This window comes from Carassius gibelio, chromosome A19 (assembly GCF_023724105.1).
Source record: "Carassius gibelio isolate Cgi1373 ecotype wild population from Czech Republic chromosome A19, carGib1.2-hapl.c, whole genome shotgun sequence".
Lineage (NCBI taxonomy): Eukaryota > Metazoa > Chordata > Actinopteri > Cypriniformes > Cyprinidae > Carassius > Carassius gibelio.
In genome coordinates, this window is record NC_068389.1 from 23,136,509 (window position 1) to 23,147,646 (window position 11,138).

The following is an 11,138-nucleotide window of genomic DNA, read 5'->3' on the forward strand; positions in this document are numbered from 1 at the left end:
AGCAGATGCTTTTATCCAAAGTAATTTTATTGTAAATTAGCAACAACAACAACATTCAATTTCGACAAATTTACCAAAAATGCAGATGCCAAAACATGCCCCAAACTTGGAAACTCTGGGTGCAAAGAAAGTATTAAAAGCAGAAACTTGCACATTTTTGCAACTTCAATAATAATGTAAAATAGTAAGTCTTACATTTAATACAAAGCATTTGCTGAATTTAGCCGAGATTATCTTGTATAGTAATCCAGTTTGGCTTAATAAGCAACAAAACATTAAGAAAATAAGGAAAATATTAAGTGCACATCATTCTTCAAAATGTATCTTTGTGTTCCAATGAAGTTGGTTCTGAATAATGGTGAGTAAATTATTTTTTTTTTAAATGTGAGAAAAATCTACTGAAGAGTGATGAATTAAACAGCTGCAACAGCTTCACACACAAATCTTTTCCTTTTAAAACAGTAAGCATCCATCCAGAAATCTGTCCCTCCGGCTGGATCTCCCAGACCAGCACAATCTTCACCGTCTGGATCATCTTCACTCCAGTTATCAGGCTCACTGATATCATCCTTTCGTTCCATCCAGAATCTGCAGAAAGAAAAATCAAAATGCTTCTGTTTAAGTAGTGACCTGCTAATTACCTTCATTTATTGCTAGTTTTAATTCAAAGGATTTTTTTGTCAAGATTAATAAAGATCTTACTTTACTGAATCGTTAACTGGCTGGTTATTCACCCAAACCCAGTTACCCTCAGTTTCCAAATCATTGAGACCAATCCAGTGAGTCTCTTCAACATTTGAGGTAACAAAATCCTGATGGAGAAATAAAAATAAATCCTGATATAATGCACATAATTCTTAGAGCACAGCAATGCATAGCCTAATTTTTTTGTAGTAAAGGTTTTTCTCAAATACTTGTTGGACACAATTATTGGCACCCCTAGAAATTCTTATCAGTAAAATAACTCTGAAGTATATTCCCATTCATATTCACAATTTTGAGCACTGCAGCGTGATTATAAACATTAAATTATCCATCCATGGTTTCACAGAAATATGAAGAGGAGGGAAAACAAAGCCCAAATTCCCTTAATCATTCATCACAGTGAGAAAAACCAAAGAATATATTTCTGATGTGAAGATAATTGAGCTTCACAAATTGGTGAAGTGGCAGTGAAAATTCCCATTTCCACCATCAGGGCAATAATTAAGAATTTCCAACCAACAGAAAATATTACAAAACTGCCTGAAAGAGGACGTGTGTCAATATCGTCCTAATCCACGGTGAGGAGGTCAGTTTGAGTGGCTAAAGACTCTCCAAGGACCACAGGTGGAGAATCGCAGAAAATAGGGATCACAAGAAAAATTATCCTAGCTTATCCAAAAACAAACTAAAGTATATTCAGTTTCAGCCATGACTGGAACTTCAAATGGGACTGGCTTCTATGATCAGGTGAAACAAAACAATGATATTTTTAGCAGCAAACACTCAAGATGGGTTTGGTGAACACAGAGATAAAAAGAACTCCATGTGTACAATTAAATATACTGCTCTATTTTTTATGTTGTGGGCCTATATTTCTGCTGGAGGTCCTGGAATCTTTTTTAGATACATGGCATCTTTGATTCTATCAAATACCAACAGATAAAAAATCAGTAAATGACTGACTCTGTTAGAAATCTTATAATGGGTCATGTTTGGATCGTACAATAATCCAAACACAAATCTCAAAAACAAAACAGAAATAGGTAACTGGGCACAAAACCAAGCTTCTGCTATAGCCATTCCAGTCCTCTGACCTGAACCCTACAGAAAATGAGAGGAGTGAACTGAAGAGAAGAAGCACCAACATGGAGTTGGGAATCTAAAGGGTCTGAAGTGATTCTGGTTTCTGATCTCTTGTCCAGTGTTCTCTAACCTCATCAGGCATTATAGGAGAAAATTTAGAGCTGTTAAACTGGCAAAAGGTATTGAATAAAAGGATGCCAATAATTGTGGCCAATGTGTATTAGAGAAAATAATTTAATTCATAATGATATTTCCCCCCATTTTAAATTCTTATTATCCAATGTTTTTGTGATTTTTTTTTAAATAAAAGATCAATAGGATTAACAATGCAGATGAATTTTCACAGCCTTCTTTGATCATATTTACCGAGGGGGGTGATATTTTTGCCCATGTGGTGGAAAAATTAATTGAACATTGTTTCTGTGTTTTCTTTGAATTGCTGTGTGGGTTCAGAAGGGTGACACCTGGGGGGGAAAACAGATGTCTGAGAATGACCTGAGGGGGTCATTGGGCCATATAGTGGGGGGACAATGTCTGAGGATGACCTGAGGGGGTCACCTAAGTCCTAAATGTGTGAGAAACCACCCATAGAGAGTGTTCCTTGTTATGTGTGGAAAGTTACAGCTGTTCAGACTGAATAACCTTGGAAGCAGCAGAGTTATATAAGGTGGAGGACTGCCCTCTTCCTGGGTCGGTTTCACTCTGCAGGAACTCGGTGTTGCTGTATGACTGTCTGACCTTCTTTGCAAAGAATAAAAGCTTTCTTTTTAATTATACCTGAGAATGAGTCTGTCTCTTATGCTGATGAGAGTTGATTTAAATTTTGCCACGACAATTTGGTATCAGAAGTGGAATTCCTTGGATGTTTCTTCTGGACCTGTGAGCGGACGGTGACTGATCTTCCTGAACAATAGAAGTTCAGCTCTAACCCCGATTAGGTTTGAGGGAGAAAGGGACCGACCGCCGAGGCCTGGAGGAGACACCACTGGAATCAGGAAAGAACCGGATTGGCAACAGAGCTCTCGGTATAAGAGACAGTTCATGGTATTCTAAATTTTGGGTTTTTAGAAATAAGGATTGGAATCTAAATTAGAAGAGGGACGAACCATAGGGGTGGGGCCTTCTCTGTGGGAAGCACAATCAAGTAAAAAAGTGTATGGACAAAAATGCATACAAGATATGGGGAAATTAATTAAATACCATGGTTTTCCAAAAGAGGGAACGTTGAGTGTTAAGAAATTAAAAGCTGTGAAGGAATCAGTAGAAGAGGGAAGCGAGGGACAGAAAGGTTGTTGTGCGAGACAGATGTGTGAGAAATGTGAACGGACTGTGAATTGTTGGATAGTGGAAGCAGATAGGAGAGAAAGGAGAGCGATGCAGAAAGAATTAGCAAGTAGAAAGAAGGTAAAGAAAGTTGAAGAATGTGAAGAAAGTGTAGATGCCTCACATAGACCTACTAACCACTCTGATGTTTGTGTTTCTAAACATGTACCTCCGCCATACACACATTTCCCGGTGACCGAGGTGCAAGGCGCGAAAATGGACCCCGACCTCGACTGCTCTCCACCGAGAAGACCAACAGCACCGTGGCCAGATCCAGAATGGAGACAAGAAACAGCGGAAGACCCAGAAATCATTCCTGAAACCCCCAACGAGGAAATTGAAGAGGAAATAGTGCGCAGAGCACCCCCGACAAAGAAAAGAAAGACTAGACAGCCAGCGAAAGAAGAAAATGTGAGTATTACAGCTTCATTGATTGAAGTTTCTGGCCCCGACGGCCCTGTTATGGTCTTTAGACCATGGACTATAACGGACATGAAGGAAGCGATGGCTCACTTGCCAAGCCCTGACGAAGCAGGTGATAAATTTTCTACCGAATTAGTAACCTTCTGCCAAGAATTCAGCCCTACCGTGTTTGAACTGAGGAGGCTGCTGGCAGTGAAACTGGGGGCTATGAGCAGGCATGAAGTGAGTGGAGAGCTGCAGAAAGAGGACTGCCGGAGAGGGCACTGTGAATGGAAAAGTGGACGGCTATCTGCTGTTTTAGCACACGCTTTGCATGCAGAGGAGATGCAGACGGCAAAGAAGGAAAGAGTTAAAGCCAAGACCAACAGAGAGTGGCAGCTGGCATTTGTGCAAGCCGTGTCGAAGCCGGGGGGCTATTCTGCGCAGCGAAACCAGCAATCGAAAGAAGGAAGATGGAAGAGAAACTCTGAAAGATGGGGTTGTTGGATCTGCGAGACAGATGAACATACGACACTCAAAGTGTACCAAATGCAGATGGTCATTGGCCCGAGGATTGCCCGGAGAACCAGCGAAATCAACAGGCAGACTGAAGCAAGGGAGACGGAGAGCAGAGAGGAGGGGTCCCGGGCAAACAACCAACAGTCACAAGTCAGGGAAGTGAAAATTTTCCGAGTGGCAGAGAAAGAGCAGATTTGCTGTCTGCAAGCAGAACAAAAATGGGCATACGAATGGCACATCATAAATTCTGATTGGGCTGGAATGATGAGTGAACTAGCTAAAGATAGAAAAAAACCATTTGATAGAGAAATCATGTTACCTGACAAATTGCATTGCACGTCACATGTTGTAGTACAACCAGATGACCAGTATGAAAAAGGTTTGAGGGAGGAAAAGGATAAACTTTACATTTTGAGAAAATGTTTTAGACAGTAAATGTGTGTGCAGTCTCAGTTTGCCTGACAGAAAAACAGTTTCAGTTTTACTCAATGGCAGAAGATTCTGTGTCTCACTTATCACTTTCCAAGGACAGGAGCCAGACAGGGCCAAGATTAGACTTGTTTGTGAAAAACTGTGTTTATGCCAAAGACTGGAGACAGATAGGGGAGGGGGTGAAACACAGTGAGAGTCTGGGAGCGTTTATGACTGAGTGCAAGCATGACGTTGAAACAGAGAGAGTTGTGGTACCCATTGACAAAAGAAAGAGGGGGAATCATTGCATGACAATCATTTGCGCCTCATTAGTACATCCAGCATTAACAAAAGTGCCATCAGAGTTATGGGCAAAACACAAATATGATGTGGGTTTGATTAAAGGATGTGAACCAGTTGTGGTCACCCCAAAATCTGAGTACAGACCATGTCAACGTCAATACCCTCTAAAACAAGAGGCAATTCTTGTTATAAAAACAGTGTTTGAGTCACTATTAAAAGAGGGGATAATGGTGCCATACAATGATTCTCCAGTTCGCACTCCAATTTTTCCTTTAAAAAGGTAAGGGATGTGGGTCGCCTCACAGAGTGGCGATTTGTACAAGATTTACAGGCTGTGGACGCTGCTGTCATGCAAAAAGCTCCATCAGTACCAAATCCATACACAATTTAATCACAAATACCACAAGATGCAACATTCTTCTCAGTGGTAGATTTGGCAAATGCATTTTTTTGTGTGCCAGTTGATAAAGACAGCCAATTCTGATTTGCATTTGAATTTGAGGGCAAAGGTTACAACGAAGCCCTAAGAAGGAGTTTGGAAGCTTTGACCCTGACAGCAGGTACAGCTTTATTACAGTATGTGGATGATCTTTGCTTGTGTGCTCTTGATGAGCTTAAATGTGTAGACTGACACTGTGACTCTCCTGAAGCATCTGGCTCAGGAGGGCCATAAAGTCAGCCTGACAAAACTGCAGTTTGTAAAACAACAGATTACATTCCTGGGGCATGTAATAGCACCAAATAGCAAATCACTGTCTGAAAAAAAGGGTTAAAGCTACAAGAAAAGTCCCAAAACCAGTAATAAAGAAACAAATGCTTAATTTTTGGGGATGTGTTACCGTTGTAGAACATCTATTCCAAATTATGACATTTTTGAGCTGCCCCTGAGAGCCCTGAGAGGTAAGGGGTTGAATTTATGTGACAGGATTGAGTGGACAGAGAAAGTGGAAGAGGCATTTCTGAACATGAAAGTTCAGCTGTCTGTTGTGCCAACTCTGGGCTTGCCAGCCCCAAATAAACCCTTTGTTCAGATGGTTGATGAGAAAAATGTATTTATGACTTCTTTATTGTTGCAGCATCATGGAGACTGAGACCTGTGGCACATTTTTCCAGCAAACTAGACCCAGTTGCAGCAGGCCTGCCACAATGTCTGAGGGCGTTGGCAGCTGCTGAGAAGGCCGTGATGGCTTCTAGACAATTCGTAGGTTACTCTGATTTGACATTGATGGTGTCTCACGCAGTGTCCATGATTTTGCAGGAATAGAAAACATCATTTATTAACAGCACGAGGGTTAAGATATCATACTATTCTGCTTGATATGACTAACATCACTGTTAAGCGATGCACAACATTGAATGATGCTACTCTCCTTCCAACAGAAGAGGATGGGGAAGAGCATCATTGTTGTTTAACAGCACTAGAACAAGTGTGTACGCCACGTCCAGACCTGACAAACAGGCCTGAATAAGGTTGGTTATGCGACAACTGAATTTGACATTGTGGCCTCTGGCTCATTGCCATCAAATTATTCAGCACAAGCAGCTGAGCTTGTGGCATTAACAGAAGCATGCAGACTAATGTCAGACAAATGTGTAACGATTTACACAGATTCACGATATGCATTTGGGGTAACTCATGATTTTGGTGCGCTGTGAAAACACAGAAAGTTTTTAAAGTCAGATGGGTGACCAATATTAAATGTACCCCTTGTGGCAGATTTGCTAGATGCTATTTTGCTGCCAGAAAAGATAGCAATTTGTAAATGCGCAGCACATACTAATAACAAAGATTCTGTATCTACAGGCAACGTCAGAGCAGACGCAGCGGCGAAGGCTGCGGCATCTCAGCAGACAAAATCAACAGAGTGTACTTTGTTATCTGAAAATAACCCTGACATTTCTTCATCTTTACAGGGCATGCAGACATTTGCGACAGGGCAGGAGAGAGAGAAATGGAAACAGTGTTTACCTTGTTTACCTAAAACACTTCTTTCCTCACTATGCTAAGTCGATGCATGGGAAAGACCACACATCGAAAGGGGGAATGATTATGCAAATTAAAGAATTGTGGTTTACAAAAGGGTTAAAAAATGTATGCAGAAATTTTTTGAAAAAGATTTGTCATTTGTAATACATGTAATGTGGCAAGAGGCATAGAAATGTCTCAAGTATCCCAGACAGCACAGATGGATTTCATTGAACTGTTCCCATGTGAGGGGAAGGAAAATGGTTTGGTATTTGTGGACATGTGGTCCAAATGGGTAGTGGTCTGCCCAATGTCCAAACAGGATGCAGCAGCAGTAGTAAGGGCTCTGCTGACTGAAATAGTCCCAAAATGGGGAAATTCCACGAAAAAGCAGGTCGGGCAATGAAACACATTTTGTGTAGGGGCAATAAAAAAATTTAATTGGCTAAGTGTTGTGAGAAAACTTGACTCACATGGGTTAAGGTGCTCCCAATCATTCTCATGTACATGAGAATGAGAAATCGATCCAGAGTAAACCTGAGCCCTTTTGAAATGCTCTTTGGCAAACCAAAATTTGTGAGTATTGAAAGTGGGTAAACAACAGCTACCATCTACAGGTGTGTGAGCATGACACATTGAGTTATTGCAAGGAAATGTCTTCTCTGTTGTCTAATGTCTGTGTTCAGGTGAAAGCTGCTCAGGAGAAGGTTGCTGAAACACAGTTGCACAACCTGAAACCAGGAGATTTCGTGGGGGTACGAGATCTGAGGAGAAAGAGCTGGCAGGCGAAAAAGGTGGCTGGGACCGTTCCAGGTGCTTCTGACCACTCACAGGGCTGTGAAGGGAGCAGAGAGAGCAACGTGGATCCAGGCTAGCCACTGCAGAAAGGTCCCACCTGCATCTGAGGAAGAGGAGCTGGAGACACACATGCCAACAAGGCCAAGAATCCAGCCTAAACATCAAGCATCCTTATCAGCGGGAAGAGCAAGGTTAAGACTGAAAAACAGCATCGAAGTAGTCTGCGCGCAAGTGAAAAGATAACTATGAGCGTCATAGTTGGGTACATCATGTTGTTTTCATATTCCAGACTACAGTGACAATGTTATCAATATCATCACACACATGAGAATGGCCGTAAAAGAGCCTGACCGTACACATAATGCTGCTAAATGATTTTTGCTGCTATTATGTCTACTATGTATTTTTTTTAGTTGATATCCAGCTCAGTACAGAGACTGGTGAAGTTTATCATTTAACATCAAATGGTTCAAATGACTGTACAATGAAGACATTATCATGGATTTGAACAGGGAGAAAGCAACTGATGAAGGGACAAACAGTAGTGGAAGCTATAGTGAAATGTGTTAAATGTATGAGATTTATGTGATTTTTTTCTTTGAAGTAAGAAATGTTCAGGCCTATCTGAATGTATACTGTTTGCTTGCTTGAAAAAGGGTCTATCCCCATATAAAGAGCCTTAGCCTATTTTCTAAATTCTTTTACAAACTTAGAGAGTGATAATTTATGCTAAAATCAGGGATGAAGAGTATAAATGTGATTAAATGCCGTAAGTTTGCTTTATTTTGAATTATGCTTGTATTCTTGAGTGTGAATTTTTTATTTTGGATTGTGTTTGTGTCTGAGAGGTGACTGAGGGTCTGACTCATTTCAGGAATGCAGTAGCAGTGACTTACTCGTTTAGCCCGGCCCCCAGAGCAAACATTATGCTAAGTGTGTAGTGAAAGTACTGTATAACCAGTAGCAATGAATTTTTATGTTTTATTGATCAATGAATGATAAAAAGGGGGAAATTGTGGTGGAAAAATTAATTGAACATTGTTTCTGTATACCTATATAGGCATGTGTTTTCTTTGAATTGCTGTGTGGGTTCAGAAGGGTGACACCTGGGGGGGAAAACAGATGTCTGAGAATGACCTGAGGGGGTCATTGGGCCATATAGTGGGGGGACAATGTCTGAGGATGACCTGAGGGGGTCACCTAAGTCCTAAATGTGTGAGAAACCACCCATAGAGAGTGTTCCTTGTTATGTGTGGAAAGTTACAGCTGTTCAGACTGAATAACCTTGGAAGCAGCAGAGTTATATAAGGTGGAGGACTGCCCTCTTCCTGGGTCGGTTTCACTCTGCAGGAACTCGGTGTTGCTGTATGACTGTCTGACCTTCTTTGCAAAGAATAAAAGCTTTCTTTTTAATTATACCTGAGAATGAGTCTGTCTCTTATGCTGATGAGAGTTGATTTAAATTTTGCCACGACACCCATGACTGTAATTTACTACTTTTGATGCATTTGTTCTGCTACTGCCATTTACTGTCAGTGAGTTGTGGTGGAATAAGATGCTAACCTTTACCCAATCTGCCAAGAACATCACACTTAACACTTTGATTGCTCAAATGTCATCAGTGGACTTTAAAATGGCTTATTTTTTAGAAAATATGATTTTGATTTTGTTTCAATGTGAGCAAAATGTAACTAGAATATAAAATCTGACCTCAGACGGCCTTATCAAGTGTTTAACTAATGAACACACCTGCTCTGCTTTGCTGTTTATGATCACCAGATGTCCTCCTAGAGTCACACAGTGATCTCGACTCCGTGTCCAGTTCATCTTGACTGTAGAGAAGTAGTAACACTTTCCTCCAGAATGAATCCAGTGGACGGCACAACCTGTACTGTCTTTTGTAAAAATTATTTTGAGTTACATTTTAAAATTATTTAGAATTTCACTGGTCTTTATTTTTGAGATATCGTTTATGCGTGTGAAAGGTCTTTTATACATTGCACAAGGCTCAGATCATAAAACATACGGTTTAATCTGTTCAGCTTTTCAAGTGTTCTGTTATGCTCTCTTGCCATGACTGGTACAGAAACACTCAAGGAAAAAACAAGACAAAGTCACTCAGTACTGGATCATGAAATATATTTTACTCACTTGTGCCATTAGTATTCTTGTCAGATTGTTGCACTGAAACTCTGACATCTGATTGAAAACAGAACATAAGCAGCAACAGTGATGGCACACCATATACTATATAATCTACAGAGTTGGGTATAAGCGTTACAAGGTAACGTTACTGTATTCTAATTACTTTTCGTGACAACGCAATGTAACTCATTAAATTTAAAATAAATTTAATTTGATTACAGTTACTGATGTCAATAAAATTAACTTGCGTTACAAATGTATTGGTAAGAAAAAATATTAAAGTAAATAAATTAAAATGCATTTCTAATCACGTTTTGGGGCGGCTGGGTCAGTTACTGAGCATGCGCTTTAATGAATTACTGGAGAACTCGTGCTGTTCAAATATAAAAAATGAACGTAGACGACAAGTGTGGTGGTTGTTTCTTTAAGTGGAAATATAAACATTATTTTGAGTTTTGTGATGGTAAAAACAAAAATATAACTGTTAAATGCAAACTGTGCGCAATTTCTAAAGAACTTTCTACCGCTATTAACTCGACCAGCAATTTGTTGAAGCACTTGAACAGAGTGCATTCTACGACAAAACTCGTCGCCAAGGAGGATAACGTTACCCACGCCCGAGACGAGAGCGGTGCAACCTCGTCTAAACAAGCTAGATTGGATTTTTGTTCAAGATCGGGAGGGAAGGTAACTTGGACAGGTGAAGAGCTGTAGCAGCGTATGTGGTGGAGGAAATGCTGCCCTTGTCGACTGTGGAATCGCAGTCATTTAGAGACTTGCTTACGATGATACCCCGTGACGGACAGCTCTGTACCCTTGCAGGACCGAAAGACATTTACAAGGTATCTAGATAAATGCTATGCGGATATGGAGTATGAACTTAATATGTACTTAGTATGTCTTTAATGCACACAAACACAGTAAGTACAAGCTAGTACACACAGTGCATGTTGCACGCAGTAAGGAATGTTGTAGTTAAGACATACTGTAGATACATTTAAAAAGACTACAGTTTTCATTGTTAGGCAAGTTTATGTTAAGAATGTTAAGTTATAGAAATGCATTGGATCTTTAAGTCAAGTTGCTGTTTTCATATTTCTATAATATTTTTTAGTCAATATTAAATTACGGAAAGAACTGAGTTTCACTTTGTTTGTAGTGTTTTCTTGTAGGTTTAATAGGTTTTCAAAGTAACTTGAAAGTAAAGTAATTAGTAATCTGATTACTTTTTACATGCAATAATCAGTAATGTAATCAAATTACAATTTTAGAGCAGTAATTAGTCATTTGTAGTGGATTACTTTTTTGAGTAACTTACCCAACACTGATAATCTATTTGAGTTATACTCACACAGTATCCCCAGAATACAGAGACCTCCAAGAGCAAAAACCAGACAGACAGCAAAAACCATCCGAAGTACTTTAGTCCGTTTAGGTAGACAAACCTCTCTCACACTTTCTTGCTCTTCAGTGGAGTTACCTG

The 11,138-nt window shown here is 40.0% G+C and overlaps 1 protein-coding gene across 1 annotated transcript in view; it reads right to left on the reverse strand.

Moving 5' to 3' along the window:
* Positions 1-4: 4 nt before the first annotated feature.
* LOC127934991 (C-type lectin domain family 4 member E-like) overlaps positions 5-11,138 on the reverse strand; it is an 18,746-nt gene continuing 7,612 nt past the window's right edge. Inside the window, exons 2-5 of the mRNA XM_052532570.1 lie at positions 11,007-11,135; positions 9,260-9,396; positions 703-812; positions 5-588 (exon numbers count right to left, since the gene is read on the reverse strand). Coding sequence (XP_052388530.1) covers positions 414-588; positions 703-812; positions 9,260-9,396; positions 11,007-11,135 — 551 coding nt within the window. The 3' untranslated portion in view covers positions 5-413. The remainder of the gene's footprint in view (positions 589-702; positions 813-9,259; positions 9,397-11,006; positions 11,136-11,138) is intronic.